The sequence below is a fragment of the Myxine glutinosa genome, chromosome 10 (genome assembly GCF_964187855.1).
Source record: "Myxine glutinosa chromosome 10, kmMyxGlut1.1, whole genome shotgun sequence".
In the NCBI taxonomy this organism is placed as follows: Eukaryota; Metazoa; Chordata; class Myxini; order Myxiniformes; family Myxinidae; genus Myxine; species Myxine glutinosa.
In genome coordinates, this window is record NC_136270.1 from 30,687,490 (window position 1) to 30,712,557 (window position 25,068).

Consider the following 25,068-nt stretch of genomic DNA (forward strand, 5'->3'; position numbering starts at 1 on the left):
GCTTCCAATCCCATGGCCGCTCAGTGGAAATTTCTGAATCATGTAATGGAGTGGTGGTCTGTTCGAGATTGGTTCTTAGCCACGGAAACTTCCTGCGCACCATTTTGGTGTGGACGCGGTTTCGTGTCTGGTGCACCTTTCTGATGTGGACACGGTTTTACATTTTGCTTGAAAACTTTGCGAAGCTCTTCCTCACTCTTCTCTCCAAGGCTTCAGGCAGCAGTGCGCCACCAGCTCGTGCCATCTCCCATCCTGACCGTCAACCTGGCCTTGCTCTTACATGAGCCTCGCTCTTGTACGGGGTCAAAAAAACGTTCACAAGTTATTGTGAATACCCTGACGCTCTTAAAGTGTGCACCTCTACCCCCTCCCTCCTTCCACCCTCCCCCCCCCCCCCCCCCTCACCAGTATTATCAAACATGAGAAAGCAAGAAAAAAGAACACCTTGCACGGTTAAAATAATCCAACAAGAAGGATGAAGTTTGGATTTGTTTTAAATTAAACGATGCAACTTTCACCCAGCGAACACAAACCAGTTTCACGGGATTTTAAAGAGGTTGGAGCCAAATGTTATGAAAACATTAATTTGCAGGGTTTTTAAAACATCACGAAAACATTATCAGAACACATGTTGCATTCTTGAAACGTTTTAAAAACATTTTGACATTTATGATGGTCAATGGTCATCCATATAATATTCTCCATAGGTGATTCTGTCTGTGAGTCTGTCTGTTGTCCGTGGGTGTGGCTTCAAAAACAAATCACCACCATTTTGTTTCATAGCTTTGAGGCCTCTTTTGTTAGGCCCGTAGTTTCTTACTCTCTCTCACAGTTTTTTTTCAACTCTAATTCGATATCTCATTTCATTTTTCACAGTCTCTAACATGGTTTTAGACTCAGTTGCAAAAAACTGGAAGAAAATTTAATGAAAGTTACCGTTTATAGAACAAAATGCATTTTCAAAGGCCTGTAACATAAAGACCATTGAGACTCTCCCACGGCTTTATCTCGACTCTAATTCACTATCTGATTTCATTTTTATTGATGGTTTTTAGACTCGGTTTCAGCAATAATTAAGAAAATGCACGCACAGACGGGAAATTGCTGAGACATTTTAGAAATTTGCAGGATGATATATCATACACCACCCAAATACCACAGACGGGGAAAATACCGAGATATATGAAAAATTTGCGGTGGACTTTTCCATTTGATGACAGTCGTCATGTTGAAAAGTTTTTTTGTTTTTTTTGGGGGGGGGTACAAGATCGAGGCTCGTGTGAGAGCTAACATTAATCACAAAAAAAAAAACGGACACATAAAACATACAATATAATAAAGGGAGCGGGAGACAAGGTGGGGAGAGAGAGGGAAGCATACAAGTACAACATTTGAGAGCAGGGACATTGGGATATCTGTGGGAGGGAGAGGGCTTGGGGGGAGGGGGCATGGGAAAGGGGGTGGGAGGGTGGGAGAGTTATAAAACATATGGACACTGCAAGGACTTCCAGGAAAGAAGTTGGAATTTCAAAAAAGTGTATCTGGGGTGAATTAGCGAGGGTAGAAAAGATCAAGGTTTTGGATGGGGGGTTGGGATGGGGGGTCTAGACCTGGAGGGAGGGTTGGGATTGAAGGGAGTGGGGGAATTTGTTCCAGAGGCGGGAGAAAAGGGGAATGAAAGAGTGAAGGTGAGCAGAGAGCCTAGATTTTGGCAGTTTAACCATAAGAGGGCTGCTGGCAGATCTTGTGCGACCTGTAGGAATATTTGGGGGACAGAGCACAGAGAGAGCTGGGGGAGCAAGGCCGGAGAGGAGTCGGTAGAAGACAGAAAGACCACCAACCTGCCTGCGGTGAGTGAGTGAAAGGCCCTCGAAGTTAGCTTCATCGCAGGAGATTCCAATGATTCTGAAAGCTTTGGTTTCAACAGCGTGAAGCCGAGCAAGGTGTGAGGCAGGAGCACCGGCCCAGAGGGGGGAACAGTATTCCATTTAGCTGCGGATGCAAGCCTTGTATGTGGTGAGGAGCTCAGGTGTGCCAAGTAAGGTGCTTGCATGAATGGTAAATGCGGCAGTACCTGTAGGTGCTGTCAGTAACACTCTAAGTGCATCTGGATTGCTTCCCTCACTTTGTAGAGTTCGTATTGCCATCTGATAAATGGTTGAGATGAGAGTTGCCTGTTCCAGCACCACCCGTTACAAATAGATGCTTTGGTTATGGTTTGGAGTTATGTTTACAACTTTTCACCAAATTTGTACAACAGTTATGAATGCAGTCAAACACTTTGCGTTGTTCTTCATTGAGAGAGTGTACCTGTCCCTTATATTGCTCATCAGAAAGATAGTCAGGTTTATCTATTTTCAACAGCTAATGATAGTGAAGCACCACCACTTGTTTCAGGAACATCTGTGCCAGTGTGTTCAGAGCTGGGTTGGAGAAAGCTGTGCTTAGGATGTATTTCAGGCTGTTCTTCCTGGGCCTCGGCATTTTGATGTTGCCCCTCTGTGTTCAGAGTATCCCAAGTATGGACAGGAGGGCCTACCTCTTCATGTTCATCAATGGCAGACTCAATGATGTCAGTGAATGCCTCTAAACTTGACCTTTTTGACTGAATCTGTTTGAAAATGGTGTCATAATGGTCAGCATATGTTGAATGGCCATTCTTGAGATCATTTTCTTCATTCCTCCATGGTAAGTACAGCATGAGCATATGGTGGCAGTATCTTTCTTCATCTTGTGTTTCACTGAATTTGTGATAACGGCCGACAAAGTCGCCGGAGGCATTATGTTTTCGGTTGTCCGCCCGTCCTTCCGTCCGTACGTCCGACCGTCCGGGCTAAACCTTGTTTTTCTCAGCAACCATATGTCCGATTGAGACGAAACTTTCAGGGTAGGAGTGACACCCATACAGAATGTTTTTTATGATAATTGTGACGTCATAGGTCACGTGGTATGGCAGCAAACTTGGATTAAAAGTAAATAATAAAAATTTTATTTATCGGAAACTGCTGAATGGAAAAATTTGAAACTTGGCACATTGTCAAGTACTCCCAATGGGGAACAAAATCATGATAATGATGACATCATAGGTGAAGTGGTATACCAGCCAAAAATGTTTTAATCGAATTCCTTGTTCTAAAAATCTGAAATTGTATGCACATGATCTATGACCCATTTGTGTTGAAATATTAAATTTATGACATTATCCTAAAATATTCCTTATCCTTATCCTTTTCCTCCCTCCAGGTCTTTAAAACAGCTGTTCACCACCATCTCTTATCTTCCCCCATCCAAAACCTTGATCTCTTCTACCCCCGTTAGTTCACCCCAGATCCACTTTTCTGAAATACCGACTTCTTTCCTGGAAGTCCTAGCAGTGTCCATGTGTTTTATACCTTCCTCGTCCCCACCCCCCCCCCCCCCCCCAAGCCCTCTCCCTCCCACAGATCTCCCGATTACCTGTTCTCTGCTGTTGTACTTGTGTGCTTTTCTCTCTCCCCCCATCTTGTCTCCCGCTCCCTTTATTGTTGTAAGTTTTGTGTCCGTTTATCATTTATTTGTTTTTGTGATTAATGTTGCTCTTACACGAGCCTCGATCTTGTATACAAAAAAAAAAAAAAAAACAAGAAAATAAATTGCATGCACATGATCTATGACCCATTTGTATTGAAATATTAAATTTCTGACATCATAGGTCTCATGGTTTGGTAGCCATTTTGGATTGAAGGAAAATATTAAATAATGATATCTCTGAAACCGCTCACCCTATCGTTGCGAAATTTTACAAATATCATCCAACAGCACTGTTGCATATAGTTTGAAAATGATGATGTCATAGGTCACGTGGTTTGGCAGCCATCTTGGATAGAAAAACGAACCTTATCCGATCAACACGAAACTTCACAAACGTGATCCACTACCCAGACATATGCAGAGTGATGGCATCTTCCCGTTGTGGGACTATGCGGAGGCATATTGTCGACACAGTCGCATTGTTATAGTAGTTTAATTTAGACGTAGTCACAATAAAAAGTCAACAATGTGGGGAGAGGGGCGGAGTTTCGTTCTCGTATCATCACAGACGAGAAATTGCCGAGATATATTGTTTTAGACTCGGTTGCAAAGAAACGGGAATAAATTTCAATGAAAGTTAACGCATACACCTCCCAAATAACACATACGGGAATTTGCCGAGAGATATTTCTTTGTTCTTATTTTACAAGTTATCATCATCATTCATCATTATTATACAGAAGTAAAGGTAATCCTGTTTAAACTTCCATTCATTCCATCGATGGGGTTTGTATATGTCCCACTACTTGACATTAATAATTGAACATAATTTATTGTGTGGTGTTTTTGTTCGTTGGGAAATCAGGGTAACATTAGATGAGAGAAGGACCAATTTTTGTCCAACCTGCTCTTAAATAATTGAAGTGCACATACACTTTAAATACGTTTATTTGAAATCTTTAATTAAAAGGATGTCAATTTGTATGCTGTAACAAAAAGAGTAATTTTGTTTTTCGCTGGACTATACACCGCCCACAACATTTTTCCCAGAGACTTTTCCATTTGAGCTGTATTCTTTATATAGTTGGAATGTTTCATTCTTTAGACGTAGTCACAATGAAAAGTTGCAATTATTAGATACGCTGCACATGGGGAGATGGGCGGAGCTTCGTTCTCCAAAGGCCGGTGCCAACTGCCAAACCTGCAGTTGTGGTTGAGGTGTTCATGTTGGAACAGAGTGAATCTGGTTTGCCGCTGTACCTCGTGATCCTCTGCAGTCACGTGTTGCGGACGTTGTTTTGTCAGGTTCTTGGTGCGAGTTGCTCTTGACGTCAGAATATGCTCCATATGCGTCGCGTGTATCTGAGCTGTCTTTAGCTCAAAGTTGTGTAATGTGGGGTATGTGGATGGTCATTCCTGTTTCTTTATGTCAGCATTGTTGCAATGAGTTGCATGAGGGTCATTTGTAACTGCCATTTTCAAAATGAATAAAAGAATAAGGGAACAGAACGAGACCACCAATGAACGTCGTGATCCTCTCCCCCGTGTGTGACCCACTCCTCCGTGTTTGACCCACTCCTCCGTGTTTGACCCACTCCCGCGTGTTTGACCCACTCCCGCGTGTTTGACCCGCTCCCGCGTGTGTGATCCGCTCCACCGTGTGTGATCCGCTCCCGCGTGTTTGACCCACTCCCGCGTGTTTGACCCACTCCCGCGTGTGTGATCCGCTCCCCCGTGTGTGATCCGCTCCACCGTGTGTGATCCGCTCCACCGTGTGTGATCCGCTCCCGCGTGTTTGACCCACTCCCGTGTGTGATCCGCTCCACCGTGTGTGATCCACTCCCCCGTGTGTGATCCAACCCCCCGTGCGTGACCCACTCCCCCGTGCGTGATCCTCTCCCCCGTGTGTGACCCACTCCCCCGTGTGTGACCCACTCCTCCGTGTTTGACCCACTCCCGCGTGTTTGACCCACTCCCGCGTGTTTGACCCGCTCCCGCGTGTTTGACCCGCTCCCCCGTGTGTGATCCGCTCCACCGTGTGTGATCCGCTCCCCCGTGCGTGATCCAATCCCCCGTGCGTGACCCACTCCCCCGTGCGTGACCCACTCCCCCGTGCGTGACCCACTCCCCCATGCGTGACCCACTCCCCCGTGCGTGACACACTCCCCCGTGCGTGACCCACTCCCCCGTGCGTGACCCACTCCCCCGTGCGTGACCCACTTCCCTGTGTGTGATCAACTCCCTGGTGGAGTGTTTGTGATGTGGGAGGCGTGGGGGCATGGAGGGAGAGGATTTGAGCTCTTGAAGTCACATTTTACATGAGATGTAATTACACATTTCAAACTGTATTTCCCATGTGCACGCACATGCATTCACATGTTATCAGAAGTAAACACATTGTGTAGATTACATTATTTGTGCATGTGATAAATTGCCAGTAACCATTTTGTAGAACTGAATGTGCAGCATCTAAATGAAGATGTCCAAATGTTACACACATCTATGCCCGTGGGATTCCCATGGGTGCCCCCACTAGTTTATAATATCATACTAACGTTTAACAAGGTACTGGTACTCTCGGGCCCCCACCATTTGGGTGGTATGAGGAATAGATCTGTGTAATATTAAAGCTAAATGTTCAATGGTTTTTGAAATATCTCGTCTATACACCAAGTTATGGAGATGGTTGACATGGCAACGAATTCAGCCAATCACATGTGTGATCTAATCGGGTTAAGATAAAGCCATTTTGTCGGGAGGGGGAACAAAATAAATGTTATAAAAACAATGTTTTTCTACAACGTTTTGTCTTACATTTCTGACCATATTGGAGAGGTGGAGATTTTTTTAAATGTTATTAAAACTTTTTCAACAACGTTTTGTCCCACATTTCTGATCATATTGGAGGGGTGGAGACAAAAAAAATGTTATTAAAACTGTTTTTCACCAACGTTTTGTCCCCTATTTCTGACCTTGTTGGAGAGACGGGAGACAAATAAATGCTATTAAAAACATTGTTTTAAACAAACATTAAAAACATTGTCACAAACAACGTTTTGTCCCACATTTCTGACCATATTGGAGGGGTGGAGACAAAAAAATGTCATTAAAACTGTTTTTCAACAATGTTTTGTCCCCCATTTCTGACCTTGTTGGAGAGACGGGGGACAAATAAATGTCATTAAAACTGTTTTTCAACAACGTTTTGTCACACATTTCTGACCATAATCGAGGGGTGGAGACAAAAAATTTTTATTAAAACTGTTTTTCAACAATGTTTTGTCCCCCATTTCTGACCTTGTTGGAGAGACGGGGGACAAATAAATGTTATTAAAATATTGTTTTTCAACAACGTTTTGTCCCACATTTCTGACCATATTGGAGGGGTAGAGACAAAAAAATGTTATTAAAACTGTTTTTCAACAACGTTTTGTCCCACATTTCTGACCATATTGGAGGGGTAGAGACAAAAAATGTTATTAAAACTGTTTTTCAACAACGTTTTGTCCCACATTTCTGACCATATTGGAGGGGTAGAGACAAAAAAATGTCATTAAAACTTTTTCAACAACGTTTTGTCCCCTATTTCTGACCTTGTTGGAGAGACGGGAGACAAATAAATGCTATTAAAAACATTGTTTTAAACAAACATTAAAAACATTGTCACAAACAACGTTTTGTCCCACATTTCTGACCATATTGGAGGGGTGGAGACAAAAAAATGTTATTAAAACTGTTTTTCAACAACGTTTTGTCCCCTATTTCTGGCCTTGTTGGAGAGACGGGGGACAAATAAATGTTATTAAAATATTGTTTTTCAACAACGTTTTGTCCCACATTTCTGACCATATTGGAGGGGTAGAGACAAAAAAATGTTATTAAAACTGTTTTTCAACAACGTTTTGTCCCACATTTCTGACCATATTGGAGGGGTAGAGACAAAAAATGTTATTAAAACTGTTTTTCAACAACGTTTTGTCCCACATTTCTGACCATATTGGAGGGGTAGAGACAAAAAAATGTTATTAAAACTTTTTCAACAACGTTTTGTCCCCTATTTCTGACCTTGTTGGAGAGACGGGAGACAAATAAATGCTATTAAAAACATTGTTTTAAACAAACATTAAAAACATTGTCACAAACAACGTTTTGTCCCACATTTCTGACCATATTGGAGGGGTGGAGACAAAAAAATGTTATTAAAACTGTTTTTCAACAACGTTTTGTCCCCTATTTCTGACCTTGTTGGAGAGATGGGAGACAAATAAATGCTATTAAAAACATTGTTTTAAACAAACATTAAAAACATTGTCACAAACAACGTTTTGTCCCACATTTCTGACCATATTGGAGGGGTGGAGACAAAAAAATGTCATTAAAACTGTTTTTCAACAACGTTTTGTCACACATTTCTGACCATATTGGAGGGGTGGAGACAAAAAAAAATTATTAAAACTGTTTTTCAACAATGTTTTGTCCCCCATTTCTGACCTTGTTGGAGAGACGGGGGACAAATAAATGTCATTAAAATATTGTTTTTCAACAACGTTTTGTCCCACATTTCTGACCTTGTTGGAGAGACGGGGGACAAATAAATGTTATTAAAATATTGTTTTTCAACAACGTTTTGTCCCACATTTCTGACCATATTGGAAGGGTGGGGACAAAAAAAATGTAATTAAAACTGTTTTTCAACAACGTTTTAATGTTTCCAGAAAACCCTACAAAATAATATTTTCACAATGTTTGGCATCATGTTTTTATGATATTTTATCATTATCGTGTTAATTGGCCATTGACATATTTCACTACTAAGCAAAATCATACCTGTGGAAAGGTGCTCTGATCATCAAGGATGCGAAGAATTCCATAGGGCCTCTGAGACATGAGGTCCAGGCAGGGCTGATTGTCATTGAATGCAATGTTCTGCCAATTGATCTTTTCTTTCTCATAAACCTCCTGTACACATCATTAAAAATCATTATAGTGAATGAAGAAATCCTCTATCCTACATTCCAGCTTACGGTGGATCCTCATCATAATCACACGTAATTACAAATATAACTGACAATGACGATTCCACATAACATACGAAAAATTATACACAAAATGAGGATTTTCAATATAGGTAGGCACACCTGAACTGATGGAGAACCCTACTCGGAAACACGCACCTGCTCCTGTTTGAAGATTATACGGTTGAAGAAGAATTGTAGGTACTCATTTGCATAATTTATGCAGAGCTGCTCAAAACTATTCATCGTCAGATCCTGCAGGGGATACATTTCCTAACAATTAATTTTAAAAAGACACAAGTAGAAAGACATAAGATTATTCATCTACCGTCTACGAGTACTGGATTTGATTAGTACCATCCATCTCATCAGAAGATAACTGTTACTGAACTAATTAAATACAACAGGTTTGCCATTGCTTTCTCAATCGAGAATCAAGAAAGGAATTTCAACTTTGATTAGCCTTATGGCACACAATGGCTTACTCTTTTCAAAAGACATATTGGGAGCTTCAGTGGGCATAAACACCTTGTTTAAGAAGACTAGTGGGCCCATTGGGTCTGTTGTACCAAATTTTCATTGGTCTTCACCACCATGTAGCATACCTGCCTGCCGGACCCGAGGGTATTTTGGGTCCTCGGAGCCTTTTGGGATTTTGGTTTTTTTTGGGGTGTTCTGGGTTTATGGGGTCTTTGAGGTCTTTTGGGTCCTCATGGACTTTTGGGTCCTCAGGGACTTTTGGGTCTTTTGGGTTATCAGGGTCTTTTGGGTCCTCGTGGACTTTTGGGTCTTCTGGGTCTTTGGGGTGTAAAGCATCATAAAGGGTCTTCAAAGGTCGAAAGGGTCTCATCAGCCTAAAGTTCATTTCAATCGCACGTAATTAATTAATAGACGTATGTAATTAAGAGACACAAAAAGTATGCCTCACACACACACACACACACACACACCTCTTTATTTTTTTATAGTAGATCTTATCGTGTCCACGGACAGTCCATACATGGCCCAGCCAAAACTGGACACATTTTTGCGCCTTGTTGTTGAATTCAGCAAGATCTGCAACAGTGCAAGGTTCCTCTAGCGATGGACATTGCAGGACATGTTGCATGGTCTGTGGCTCAGTTCCACATTCGCAAGTTGTCTGGCTGGTTGTACATCCCCATTTGTTTAGTGACACCTTTGAACGACCTACACCAGTCCTAAGTCTGTTAAGGCACTTCCATGTTACCCAGTAGCAATTAGCTCCTGGGGGGGGGGGGCGGGGGGGGGGGGGAGACTTTCATCAGGTAGAACTTCCATCGCTGGGGGTTGTTCGGGACTGGCAAGCCTGTTCGAGACTTTCCACAAAGCGATGCGGGTTTCAGATGGGGTTGATTGTAATGAAACGACACTGTTCATGAAGCTCTTCCTTGTATTGAGTTTAGGCGACTGAGTGTAGGTGTATGACCATGCAGATAGTGCTCCTCATCTGATGTTCGACGGAGTCGCTCTTTCTTGCTTGCTACCCTTCTTTTTATATCAGGGGGAGCTATACTCGCCAAGATATAGACTCTAGACTCTAGAGGCTGTTGGTGTTTGGTGGTTTTAAACAACCTGTGATAGATCGGCAGCTTGCATTCAGAACGGCATCCATGTTCTTAGCATGAGTAGATCTTTCCCATACAGGGCAGGTGTATTCAGCAGTGGTTTAGCAAAGAGCAAGTGCACTGGTTCTCAATGTTTTCGAGCTTGATCCCCATCTTGTGTTATTGAGCTTATACAGGATGTTGTTTCGTGCGCTCACTTTTGCCTTTGTCTTCTCGATGTGGTTCTTGAAGGTAAGGCATCGGTCAAGAGTGACTCCTAAATAGGTGGGGTGGTCGCAATGCCTCAGTGTTGCTCCACACCAGGTTACTTTAAGCTGCCGTTTGGCTTCACGGTCTCTGAGGAGGAATGCACAAACTTCCGTCTTTGTCGGGTTTGCGTGATGGTGGGTTTCTTCATAGTAGGATATTAGTCCCTCCAAGGCCTCAGACAGAGCGTTTTCTCCACGGTGTTAAAAACTACATTTCAAGGCCTCCACATTTCCAATCTGGCCTCCAAAGCCAGTCGCCGACTGGGCATCCTCCGTCGTGCGAAGTCCTTCCTTGGCACACCTGAGTTCCTCACCACATACAAGGCTTTCATCCGCAGCTCATTGGAATACTGCTCTCCCCTCTGGGCCGGTGCTCCTTCATCCCACCAAGCTCGTCTTCACGCTGTTGAAACCAAAGCTTTCAGAATCATTGGAATCTCCCGCGATGAAGCTAACTCCAAGGGCCTCTCACTCACTCACCGCAGGCAGGTTGGTGGTCTTTCTGTCTTCTACCGACTCCTCTCTGGGCTTGCCCCCCCAGCTCTCTCTGGGCTCTGTCCCTAAATATTTCTACAGGTCGCACAAGATCTACCTGCAACCCTCTTATGGTTAAACTGCCAAAATCAAGACTCTGTGCTCACCTTCACTCCTTCATTCCTCTTTTCTCACACCTCTGGAACAAACTCCCCCACTCCCTTCAATCCCACTCCACCCTCCAGGTCTTCAGAACAGCTGTTTACCACCATCTCTTATCTTCCCCAATCCAAAACCTTGATCTTTTCTACCCCCGCTAATTTCACCCCAAATCCACTTTTTTGAAATACCAACTTCCTTCCTGGAAGTCCTTGGTGTCCTTGTGTTTATACTTCTCCCACCCCCCGCCCCCCCCCCCTTCCCACGCCTCCTCCCCCCAAGCCCTCTCCCTCCCACACATCTCCCGATGTCCCTGCTCTTAAATGTTATGTTTGTGCTTCCCCTTCTCTCCCCATCTTGTCTACCGCTACCCATATATATTTTGTTTGTCTGTTTGATTTGTTTGTGTGATAATGTTAGCTCTTTCACGAGCCTCGATTCTGTATACAAAAAACAAAAAAAAACAAAAACAATTCCTTGGGCAGTGACACACAAGTCATCAGCATATATACACAAAGAATTAAGTTAAGCACCCCCTAATATATATTCTTTGTGTATATGTATACATTGGCATATATTCTAAGGTATGTGACATCAAATAATGATGGGTATGACATTAGCAATTATCCATTGATGAAATGGAGTGATCAAAGTGAAAAAAAGTGATTGGTTGAGTCAGTGATCCGATCACGTGGGTCCTACACACGTTATTGACGCAAAGATCGCTAGAGGTCTTCTCAGAACAATGACTGTACGTTAGAAAACATAAACGTCATCCACACTGTCCGTGATGGACCTATAGCTCCATACTTAAATTGAGGTGAAAATATGCCTAAAATTCCCAAAAAATTTCACCTTAAATTATTCAGAATAAAATATTGAAAACGGCATGATTGTTATGTTTTTATGTGACCATAATATCACTTCTCCAGAAAATATAGCAATATCATGGGTATATTACACTGTTTTGACGACAACAAACTTGTAATGTGCGAGGTTGTACAAAAACGGGGGGGGTGCTTAACTTAATTCTTTGTGTATATAAAACGGCGTGTAACACCGTCTATAGGTTGGTCATTTGTGTAGATGTTGCACATCAACGGTGCAAGCTTCCCTGTGGAAGACCATTCTTCTGAATCCGCCACCTGCTGCACTTCCTACCTAGTTCAACATAGAACGGGCGATTCTGAAGCATGCTTTCTAACAGCTCTGTTAAGTGGATATTCTTTTATCATCTCTCGGATCTTGCAGAGGAGACACCTATGGTTCACTGTATCTTATGCTGCTGACAGGTGTACAAAAACAGCACCTGTTACCATCCCTTGCTCAAAACCATCTTCGATATGTTGTGTGAGGTTGAGCAGTTGGCTTGTTGTTGATTTTCCGGGATGGAAACCTGCTTGCTCTGGAATGATCTTCTCATCTACAGTTGGTGTTACCCTGTTGAGCATCAGGCGTTCAAACAGCTTATAGGTGTGGAAAAGCAGTGAAATTGGCCGAAATTGTGAAATTTACCAAAAAGTGAAATTTCTAGTACATGGCTACAGCTTGTTGAAAATGTCTTCAAAATAAGTGTACATTATAAGAGTGTTGCAGATACGCCCTTAGTATTGATTTGTCAGGTGTTTTCATCAATATTGATATTCCCAGGTACATTTCCACCAAATTGGTCTGGATATACTCTATGCTGCTGTTACTGCACCAAGGTTGGGCATTGTTCATTGGAACAACTGAGACTTTATTGAGAACTGGGATGTATTCCACGAGGAAGCGGCTTGCTATCGCTTGCCAAGCCAGCCGTTCCGCATCAACCGCTTTGCAAGCCGCTTGGTCAGTGGAGCAAGCGATTAAGAGAGGTGCTGGCGAACAGAACACCTCCCCAGGTTAGCAAAAAATGGCCGCCGTAGTCAAATAAAAAAACGATTTGTTGCTGTTTCTTCAATGTTGGTATCAGAGAGGATGATATTGAAATGTGCATTTCATATTTTAATTATTACCTCAGCCACCAAAGGTGGATGGAGGTTATGTTTTCACCCCTGTGTGTTTGTGTGTTTGTCTGTTTGTTACTTGCAAAATCGAAGATTTTTCAAGTACAGTATATTGGTCGGTTGCGTTTGTGGTTCTGTCTGTCTGTTTGTTTGTCTGTCTGTTTGTCTGCTTGTTTGTCACCGGCCTACAGGTCACAATTTTCAACCGATCTTCACGAAACTTCACCAAATGGTAGAGTTGGTCAAAAGCAAGAAGCCTATTGTTTTTGGGGTCAATATATCAAAAGGTCAACATAGGCCAAAGGTCACCAACTTTGCTGAATTTCTAAAATCCTCAATTTTCATCAGATTGACTTGAAATTTGAAGAGGACTTGCATATCTGGTCACTGAATTCAACCACCAAGTATTTTTGAGGTCAACATAGGCCAAATGGTCAACATAGGCCAAATTTCTAAAATCCTCAATTTTCATCCAATTGACTTGAAATTTGAAGAGGACATGCATATCTGGTCACTGTATTCAACCACCAAGTATTCTTGAGGTCAACATAGGCCAAAAGGTCAACATGGGCCAAAAGGTCAACATAGGCCAAATTTATAAAATACTCAATTTTCATTCAATTGACTTGAAATTTGGAGAGGACTTGCATATCTGGTCACTGAATTCAACCACCAAGTATTCTTGAGGTCAACATAGGCCAAAAGGTAAACATGGCCCAAAAGGTCAACATAGGCCAAATTTCTAAAATCCCCAATTTTCATCTAATTGACTTGAAATTTGAAGAGAACTTGCATATCTCATCAGTCATCACTGAATTCAACCGCCAAGTTGGGTTGCTAGGCGACCGCACGTGCACTTCCGGTGGTAAAATGGGTTGCTAGGCGACCGCGCGTGCACTTCCGGTGGTAAAATGGGTTGCTAGGCAACCGCGCGTGCACTTGCACGCGACCGCACGTGCACGCGACGTGCACGCGACCGCACGTGCACGCAACCGCGCGTGCGCGTGCCCTAACCCTAATATCCGGCTCTCTGTTCTCTTCACCCTCTCTTTTGCTCAAGGTCAACTGCCATCTGCTTGGAAATCAGCCAACATCACCGCTTTGCACAAAAAAGGTGCAAAAACAGATCCTAGCAACTACAGACCAATCAGCCTTCTCCCAATTATCAGCAAAGTCATGGAATCCATCATTGCTTCGGATATGAAATCTTTCCTCTTCTCCAATGGCTTGATCTCTGATCATCAATTTGGTTTCAGACCAGGTCACTCTACTCTGGACATGCTGCTTCTGCTGTCTCAACAATGGATGGAGGTCCTCAATGCCAAACAGGAAATTAGAGCTGTCTCCCTCGACATATCACGTGCCTTCGACACGGTCTGGCACCCCGCTCTGCTCACCAAACTCTCCTCCTTTGGTATCCATGGAAATCTCCACGCATGGCTGGCGGACTTCCTCTCTAGTCGTCGTCAACGTGTGGCCCTGAATGGGTTTCTCTCATCTCCTCTTCCTGTTCAGGCTGGAGTTCCCCAAGGCAGTGTTCTGGGCCCCGTGCTTTTTCTGGTCTTCATCAATGATCTCTCTGACTCTCTCGAAAATCCTCTCTATCTCTTTGCTGATGACTCCACTCTCTGCCGCTCCATTCCTCTTCCCTCAGATCGGCAGTCTGCTGCCTCCCCACTCTCTGAAGACCTGGACAAAATCACAGACTGGTCAAACAAGTGGAACATGTCTTTCAATCCTGACAAATCTCACACTCTTACTATGTCTCTCCGAAAAGATCGACTGGACAACCCTCCCATCTACTTTCTCAACAATCCTCTCCAAGAAGTTCTGTCGCTCAAGATTTTGGGTCTCACTATCTGCCATGATCTTTCTTGGGAAAACCACATTTCCAAGCTGGCCTCCAAAGCCAGTCGCCGACTGGGCATCCTCCGTCGTGCGAAGTCCTTCCTCGGCACACCTGAGCTCCTCACCACATACAAGGCTTTCATCCGCAGCTCAATGGAATACTGTTCTCCCCTATGGGCCGGTGCTCCTGCCTCACACCTAGCTCGGCTTCACGCTGTTGAAACCAAAGCTTTCAGAATTATTGGAATCTCCCGCGATGAAGCTATCTCTGAGGGCCTTTCACTCACTCACCGCAGGCAGGTAGGTGGTCTTTCTGTCTTCTACCGACTCCTCTCCGGCCTTGCACCCCCAGCTCTCTCTGTGCTCTGTCCCCCAAATATTCCTACAGGTCGCACAAGATCTGCCAGCAACCCTCTGATGGTTAAACTGCCGAAATCTCGGCTCTCTGCTCACCTTCACTCTTTCATTCCTCTTTTCTCCCGCCTCTGGAACAAACTCCCTCACTCCCTTCAATCCCACTCCTCCCTCCAGGTCTTTAAAACAGCTGTTCACCACCATCTCTTATCTTCCCCCATCCAAAACCTTGATCTGTTCTACCCCCGCTAATTCACCCCAGATCCACCTTGTTTGAAATTCCAACTTCTTTCCTGGAAGTCCTGGCAGTGTCCATATGTTTTATACCTCTCCCACCGCCCCCTTCCCATGCCCCCCCCCCCCCAAAGCCCTCGCCCTCTCTCAGATCTCTCGATGTCTCCATGTCTCTCGGTCCCTGCTCTCAAATGTTGTGTTTGTGTCCTTCCCCCTCTCTCCCCATCTTGTCTACCGCTCCCGATGTTATATGTTTTATGTGTCGGTTTGTCTTTCTGTGTGATTAATGTTCGCTCTTTCACGAGCCTCGATCTTGTATACAAAAAAAATAAAAAAAATTTAAAAAAAATCCTCAATTTTCATCGGATTGACTTGAAATTTGAATAGGACTTGCATATCTGGTCACTGAATTCAACCACCAAGTATTCTTGAGGTCAACATAGGCCAAAAGGTCAACATAGGCCAAATTTCGAAAATCCTCAATTTTCATCCCATTGACTTGAAATTTGAAGAGGACTTGCATATCTGGTCACTAAATAGGGAAACTAACTATTTTTGAGGTCAAAAGGTCAAAGGTCAACTCAACGTCAACCTTCCAAAATCATGATTTTTCATCTGAAAAATCGTCACTTTTCTTCCTGTTGACCCGAGCTTTGATCAAGATTGTCAATTTTAATCTTGATGAAATGGACAATTTGCTGTATCAATTGAATTTTTTTTTCTTGGGGAGGGGTTGGGGGGCGGATTTTGCAAGTATCGTGCTCTGCATGACGTCTTCTTGTTTGTTTGTTTGTGAACAAAATATCTCAAAAGGTTGTGGACGAATTCGGACGAAATTTTGCAGAGATGTAGCGTATGTGACAAGGACGAAATGATTCGATTTTGGTGAAGATTGGGATCCGGATCCGGCTAGTAGTATTTTTAAAGTGATTCTTCACCATTGGGAGATAGGGCCAAAAACGATACATAGCAAGATATCTCAAAAGGTTGTGGACGGATCTGGACGAAACTAGGTGAATAGATTGGGTGTCTGACGAGGACAAACAGATTCGATTTTGGTGAAGATCTGTATATAGATTCGGATATGAGAGTTATTTAATAATGTTTAAAGCGATTCTTCACCATTGGGAGATAGGGCCAAAAACAATACATAGCAGGATAACTCAAAAAGTTATGGATGGCTTTGGACGAAACATGTTGGACAGGTTGTGTGTGTGACGAGGAAGAATCGATTCGATTTTGGTGAAGATCTGAATATGGATTCGGATATGACAATTATTTAATTTTTTAAGTGATTCATCACCATTGATTGATATGGCCAACTAGGCGGAGGTATGCTCTCTACAGAGTGCAGTTCTAGTTTCTTATAATTTTAATCCTAATTATTTAAAATCTACAAACATGAAAAACCCCTCCCCAAAATCTACTGCAGCAGTTACCAAGTAGCTAGCTAGCGCTTGCCAAGCTGGCCGTTCCTTATCAACAGTTTTGATAAGCCTGGTGTTGGCTTAACTGTTAAGGTGGCTGGCATTGAGATCTCGGTGTCCTGAGTTCGAGCCCTGTCATGCCGTTGAATTAACACCACGTGGGTTGACTCAGCCTGTCATCCTTCCAAGGTCGGAAAAATAAGTACTGGTACCAGATGACTGGTTACAGAGAGCCATTGCATCAGCGGCACAGCCACGTCCCAAGAAAATGATGCAACCAGCAACCATAGGCTCCACACCAACCACCACCAACGGTTTTGAATTGAGTGGTTCCTTGAGTGCTTGAGTGCTTGTCGAGCGTGCTACCAGGACCTTGGAAACTGAACACACCCTTGGTCTATAGTTATACAGCTCACCAGGTTGTGGGTATAAACTATTGCATGATATGAAACATTGGATGATAATACTCCAAAGTGGATTCATAACAAAGAAAAAACTCTTATAAGTACAATTTTCTTTTGATGCTCCCTCTCCAAAAAAAAAAAAAAAATTCTCCCTCTCCCTCTCCTACGGTATCCAAAAGGCGTTCGCACTCTGCATCGAGCATGTTGTGAGCTGTTCGAGGAAAAAGAACAATTTCATGGTTCTGAAAGTCTCAGCTGTTATGGTTGTCAAAAATAAAAGACTCGTTTAGAAAGTCATGTTGATTCTTTCAAGTGTCATCAGAATACTTCCACATTCCATGTCTTTCACAGAGCATCTGATTATAAGCTTTTCATTCCATTTAATTGCATAAGGAACATAATTAAAATTTTTACCATCGCCAGTGTATATTGCAATTGGGTCAATTTGTTCGTCTGTCTGTCTGTCTACCATTATGTGCTATAACGTAGGCCACAAACACCACCTGGGGGTAGCCAGTAGTACATGTTATCTTTTTACAAGTGAGTACCTCTATAAAGTATGATTGTACAGTTATAATGTGAGTACGTCCATAACGTATACACAGTAGGGTGGTCCAAAACTTTGACGATTGTATTTTCATTTCTCCACAAGCCTGCCCCTATTCCTATTGAAGAAAGTAGTTTGCAGTGAAAATTTGAGCTTGATTGGACAATATTTAGAGGTTGCTCAAAATGTTGACAAATTTTAATGAATAATAAGATACAGAATTTTTAGCATCATACATCAATTCATAGATAATTATCTATTTTCAATTACTCAAATTATTTATTATTGTTGGCTTGCACTTGTCTTCAATGGTATGACCAAGAGATTGTGCAAAAGCACTGGCCACCAACATAGCACGCCGATCTGAGACATTTACTCTGTCCAGAGTTGCCACTATTGCTGGAGTGATCACCTTGATGGGAGCCTTTTTCGCCTGTTTGGCAGAAGATGGACTTTGGAGTTTGAATTCATTGTCCCCTGAATCGGAGCTTTCAATCTCAGACTCATCATCATCATCAACCTCAGCCGATGTTGATGAAACAGATTGCATTGCTGTTAGAGTCTCAGCAGCATGTTTCTTCTTTCTTTTATCTTCATTCTCAAGCCTGATACGCTTTCTGTTCTCCTTCACTGCCAGAGTGTTGTCCACAGATCCCAAACGTGAACTTGAGGGATCCTCACGCTGCATGATAAGGAATGCTTTGTCTTCTTCGTTCGTCATTTTCTCAAGCGCATCATTTGGTGAGATATCGAAGAGGGATTGAAGATCATCTTTGAACATCTGCTCCTTCACTCTATAGTTTTCGAATGTCTTGGTTCTATTTTTCTTTACCAGTTTGTCGGCATCATACAACTTCAAAAGTTGGCGCTCACAGGAATCTACTCTCTGCACTGGAATTCGTGCTTTCTCCCAGTATGCACACACAGCTTGTACACTAAGTTTGGCACTTTCACGAACTGTATGGTGTTCTTGTATGTGATGGTACACCATTTTCTGCAATGTGTGTCCTTTGGTTGGTAGTCTCCCACATATTATTTCCTTTTCAGCCTTGCCCAGCAACCAAACTGTGGAAGAGCTGCGAGTTTCTGCCATCTGAAAAAAACAGGATAAATAAAAAATGTTATTTTTTGAGCAACCTCTAAATAAGTTCCAATTGACCTCCTATTTGGTTCGTATGATCTTTATAAACATGGGAACAAGGGCAGCCTTGTGGAGCATGGATTTGTAATAGTATTAAATATTACATATATCTGTGGACCACCCTAATAAAAACCTTAGTTTTGCACTGTAATATTGCACTTGCACTGTAATAGTGCAGTACTATTACAGTGCAAGCCCGCCGATCAAGTACATACAGTCGGAGCCCAACATTCGCAGGTTCCGCGTTTTCGCAGTTGATAAAATGTGACCTGCTTCTACAGTTGCAGCCCTGTGTTTCGTGCATGTGGTTTCGTGCATGTGCGGTTTTTTGCGGATGGAAAAAAAAAAATCTCCCAGCAGCCGCGCACATGACACTTCTAAAAACATTGTGTAAACATGCGCGTAAACCATCAGCCCACCACATCAGTCAAAATTCTTGACTATTTTTGCAGGAATTGTGGTTTTTCATGGGCGTATTCTCGGTTTTTCTGACCTGCTTCGAGATTCGGGGCCCTGTACTTCACTTTTTCACAGGCGTATTTGCAGTTTTTCATGGGATTCCCCCCCGCCTTATGAATCACAAATCGCAGGGAACCTATCCCCCCTTTTCCCATTGAAACAATGCCCCCAAATTCGCGGTTTAAACATTTGTGGCATTTTCTTGAACATATCCCCCACGAATGTCGGGGTCCGACTATACTATTGGAATGTGAGTCCGTCTATAAAATATATATGATTGAAACGAGAATCTATACAATAAAACTAAAAAAGGATGTTTGTCTGATATATGAACATAACCTACATCGTCTACATACCACACAAACACAACAACACACAACAACAACAACAACAACAACATGCATTTTAAGGCCATTTCCCTGCTAGAGCGGGGGTTAGCCTTACGGTCCCCATGACAATCTTCTTCATTTTGCCCTATTTTCTGCATCTCTCCTTGTTAACCCCCCTTGCCCGCATTTCTTCTTCCACCACCTTTAGCCAAGTCTTTCTCGGTCTTCCCTGTCCTCTACTTCCTTCTACATTCATTTCCATCACTCTTCTCAACCAGTCACTTTCATCCTTCCTCAACACATGACCAAACCATCTCAACCTGTTCCTCTGCACAACATCCATCACAGGCTCTATTCCCATCATCTTTCGCAATTCATCATTTGTCTTCCTCTCTCTCAACGATACTCCACACATCCACCGAACCATTCGCATTTCCACCCTTTCCAGCCTTCGTTGCTGCTCTACGTTAATTACCCATGTCTAGCTCCCATAAATCATAACACTTCTCACACATGCAGCATACATACACCTTTCCCTTCAGCTTCAACGACACTCCCCTCCTCGTCAGCACGCCACTCAGTTCCCGAAACTTCTTCCATGCACAACAACAACACACACCAACACACAAATACCACACAAAACAAGTCACACCGAGGGTCTGCAATCTCTGATTGCTCTTCCTAGCTTATAATGTGGGACATTGATTGATTCATCTGCAGCAGAAAGTGCAAGTTCTCATCATGGTTACAGAAAGATTGTGCGGCTGATGCAGTACCTGTGTCGGTTCAGGTTGCCTGCGATACCTCATCTACTCCCGTTGAGGAACACCGTGGGCTTCTTAACACATCCACCAACTAATGTTAGCACATGAAAACCCAACTTATCATCCAACCAAGGGATGATGCACTCATTGATGTAATACCCTACCTATGGAAGCAGTAATGAAATAATTTATAGTCATGTTGGGAATCGAGCACAGACTAGACAGCTCAAAGGCAAGTGTGCCATCTTGTTAGAGTGTAGGACATTGATGTGGATACATGATGCATTTTCGGCTTTGTCTGTTTATTTGTGTGGTAAGTGTGCTGTTGTGGAACAAAGTTGCAGGAATAGATCCGAATGGCACTCGCCTTGTGTGCTCATTCTGAACAAAAATACCACCGTTAACTGAACACGCAACTATTATTGCCCACTGCTATTATGGCCCATATAACCATATCGCGTATCATCCATGCACCCTATTATGTCACATATATTGCCATAATCCATAGCTTTATTGATTACTGATTGATTATGAGGATATTTAACGACCACTTTTGTGCACATTAAGGCTAAATTGCGGGAAAAAAATTAACTTAATAAATCAATATGGCCAGGCCACGTGACTGATCATGTCATAAATTTAATTCTTCACTCACATTGGGTCGTAGATCAGATATATGAAGTTACATTTTTTTAGGAAAAGTATTTTGATTGATCCAATTATGGCTGGAATACCACTTCACCGATGAGGTCATCTTTATCTCCCGATACACCCCATGGGAAGTTGGACTTTTGCCAAGTTTCAATTTTTTTCGTTGAGTGGTTACAGAGAAGATGTCCAAATGTTTTCCTTTAATCCAATACGGTTGCCATACCATGTGACCTATGATATCAGAGTTATAAATAAAATATTCTCCATGGGGAGTCCCTGTTTTTTTTTTATCTTTTTCTCATCGATCGGACAAGCGGTTCCAGAGAAAATATTGAAGCAAAAATATATACATGTGGGCACGGACACAGACAATAGACACACACAGATGGGGGCGTTGCAATATATAATCTCGCAACCCCTTCGGGGCAGTCTAATGAAGCATCACATGTGCATGAAAACACTTTCACTCAAAATGATGGCCCCCAATTTTGTTCATTAAACTCAATCCCCCATAAATCATACTCTCTTTTTCACTGGTCAGCAATTTCATGAGAACAAAGGACATTCTTACCTCAAAGCCATAGATATCAAGGATTGCCACCGAGGTAGCTTCAGGCCTAGGTGCCACCTGACGATTTATGCGATCAATTAGCCAGTTGAACAGGAGGGAGTACAATACTTTGGAGATGGCATCCCTGACAAAAATAAAAAGTCAAAAGACAACACTGTCCTTAATGTTATAATAATAATAATAATAACAATAATATAAAAGGTTATCGTCAATTAAACATCTCGTGGTTTATAAAAAAAAAATGTTTACCTGGCATCGATGGCAACTTCTACGGAAAGGGGACTGAATATCTTCTCCCTCATTGTTTCCTACATTACATGAAAATACAAAACTCTCAAAACAATATTTAAATGTTAAGCAATTTTTATCCTAACAGTTTTGTTAATTGTCACAAGTACATTTCCAACAATAGCTGCACAACACTCACCATGACCTTGAAGGTTATTGCTTTTTCTATGCCTTCAGGTGAGACCTGTAGCAGGTCTGCCACTGTGTCGATCTCCCTTGAACTAACCACAGATGCCACCGCCTGCCCATCACTCTGCGCAGGGTACGAGAAGAGAAGAACGTATAACTCAACCAGCTTAGCAGCTCTTCTTAACTCAACATTTCGAATTGAACTCAACTCAACAATCCAATCCAGTTGTGAAATTTCAATTTCACAACAGAACTTTACTCCATTTCCCTCCATGTCTCAACTCAGCCCAACTCGTGCTTCACATGATTTTCACCCATCCTCCTTCCGCTGTCTAAAATGCAATTGTCAATTTGTGACAAAAATTTCAATATTCAATCGTCGTACTAAAATACGCCATTTCGTGTCTGTCTGTCCGTCTGTCTGATGAATTTTGGACGCCAATACATTCCGTCGTTACTTGTCCAATCTCAACCAAACTTGACAGGATGACGAAAGGTTACATAATGAAGGTTGTAGCGCATTCATTTGCCCCCCTCCCCAAGGGGGTTTTCTCCCCCAAGCGGGTTTTCCCCGCCATTGTCGTCAATCTGCCATATAGCCCAGATCGGTGGAGTGTTGCAGTGATAGTTGTCCTTCTGGAAGTTTCTCCCATCTCCACACAGGATCTCTGGAGCTCAGCCAGAGTGACCATCGGGTTCTTGGTCACCTCTCTTACCAAGGCCCTTCTCCTCCGATTGCTCGGTTTGGCCGGACGGCCAGCTCTCGGAAGAGTCCTGGTTGTTCCAAACTTCCTCCATTTAAGAATTATGGAGGCCACTGTGCTCTTGGGAACCTTCAATGCAGCAGAGATTTTTTTTTGTAGGCTTCCCCAGATCTGTTCCTCGACACAATCCTGTCTCTGAGCTCTGCAGGCAGTTCCTTCGACCTCATGGCTTGGTTTTTGCTCTGATATGCATTGTCAGCTGTGAGACCTTACATAGACAGGTGTGTGCCTTTCCAAATCATGTCCAATCAATTGAATTTACCACAGGTGGACTCCAATCAAGGTGTAGAAACACCTCAAAGATGATCAAGAGAAATGGGAGGCACCTGAGCTAAATTGCAAGTGTCATAGCAAAGGGTATGAATACTTATGTCAATGTGATATTTCAGTTTTTTCTTTTTAATAAATTTGCAAAACTTTCTAAAATCCTGTCTTCTCTTTGTCATTATGGGGTATTGAGTGTAGATTGATGAGGGAAAAAATGAATATAAACGATTTCAGCAAAAGGCTGCAACAGAACAAAATGTGAAAAAAGTGAAGGGGTCTGAATACTTTCTGAATGCATTGTACATCAATGATATATACGTCTTAGGCAATGGAGAATCCATTGTATCACTTTGCAGATGATTCCACTCTGTGCAGGATAAGGTACACCCCTCCACCAGGAAGACTGTAGAAGCACGTCTCTCTGCTGGTCTGGAGAAATTAAGTAACCGACCATAAACCTGGAATATGTCAGTTAGTTGAAGATTTGTTTTTTCCTCCATCAGGATCACCCGGCAGACAAATACTCCAATTTATTTATTTGGTCAGCCTCTGGGAAAGGCACAGCTGTCTTTGGAGCTCCTGGGCTTCATTATCAGCTAAAACCTGTCTTGGGAAGATAACTTCTCCAAGCTAGTTTCTAAAGAACTGGTGTACAACACTTGAATCCAGAGTGTATTGGAATTTAACGATTCACTAAGGACTGGGGCTGCTGCTTCCCACCTTGCCCCCCTAGAAACACTGGAATCTAAGGCCCTCTTTGTCATCAGCACAGCTCACATCAGGAAGCTAAGTCTCAGTGTCTGGTTCTTGCTTAACGTAGGCAGGTTGGCATAGCCATGCATCTTTTTACCGGCTCTATTCTGGCCTTGCTCCTCCTGCCCTCTCACCTTTCTGCCCAGCTCCTGCTCCTGTGGGAAAAATGACCTCTGTCAGTAACCCATTCCTTGTTACTGTCCCCAAGTTCAAACAAAAAGATGGACTCTATTCCTTCATACCCCTCTTCCTTGCTGTTAACATGAGCTTTTCCCTCTTGGATTTCAATTCTGCACCCCACCATGGTTTCTCCAAATTTGACTCAGCTTTAAAACACCGGCAGCGGAGAATTCCCCATCCTTGTGCTGTGTTTTGTTCATTTGTTAAATTCAGTTATTTATATAACTTTATATAAATTATTTATTTATTTATATTTTATATTTATTTATATTTATTTATATTTATATTTTATATTTATTTTATATTTATTTGTATTTATTTATTTATATATTTTATATTATTTATATTTATTTTATTTATTTATATATTTATTTATAATTATTTATATATTTTTATTTATTTATACTTATTTATTTATATATTTTTATTTATTTATATTTATATTTTATACTTTTATTATTATTATATATTTATTTATATTTATTTATTTATTTATTTATTCTTTATATTTATTTATTATTTATTTATTTATTTTATTTATTATTATATTATTTATATAAATAATATTTATTATTATATTCTTTTATTTTATTATTTTAGTATTTATTTATTTATTTTTATTTTTATTTATTTATATAAATTTAGTTCATTTGTTAAATCCAATTCCCCTTTGCTCATTCATTTTCTCAATCTCAATGAGGCAAGGAAAGAGAAAGAAGACTCTATCTATTTGTTGTTGTCCCACTGGTTTCCCTATACTTAATTTTGTCTGTTGATTCATTTCCTTTTGTTCTGCTATGATGAGTCTCTATACCTGTATAAAAAGTGGATTGTGGGTCCTGAAGCTCACCTGGATGAGGAGTAACAGTCTCTCACCCCACCCCACCCCCCCCCCCCCTCTGCCGCCCCCTCTACCCGCCACAGACCCGCTTATACCCCGATATTTTTTTATCCCGTAAACAAACTTTGATATATCAC

At 42.1% G+C, this 25,068-nt stretch overlaps 1 protein-coding gene across 1 annotated transcript in view; it reads right to left on the minus strand.

The window, feature by feature from the left end:
* MYO15A (myosin XVA) overlaps positions 1-22,400 on the minus strand; it is a 184,715-nt gene extending 162,315 nt beyond the window's left edge. The window contains exons 1-5 of the mRNA XM_078785176.1: positions 22,137-22,400; positions 21,959-22,017; positions 21,710-21,833; positions 8,685-8,780; positions 8,338-8,469 (exon numbers count right to left, since the gene is read on the minus strand). Coding sequence (XP_078641302.1) covers positions 8,338-8,469; positions 8,685-8,780; positions 21,710-21,833; positions 21,959-22,017; positions 22,137-22,400 — 675 coding nt within the window. The remainder of the gene's footprint in view (positions 1-8,337; positions 8,470-8,684; positions 8,781-21,709; positions 21,834-21,958; positions 22,018-22,136) is intronic.
* Between the last annotated feature and the right edge of the window lie 2,668 nt (positions 22,401-25,068).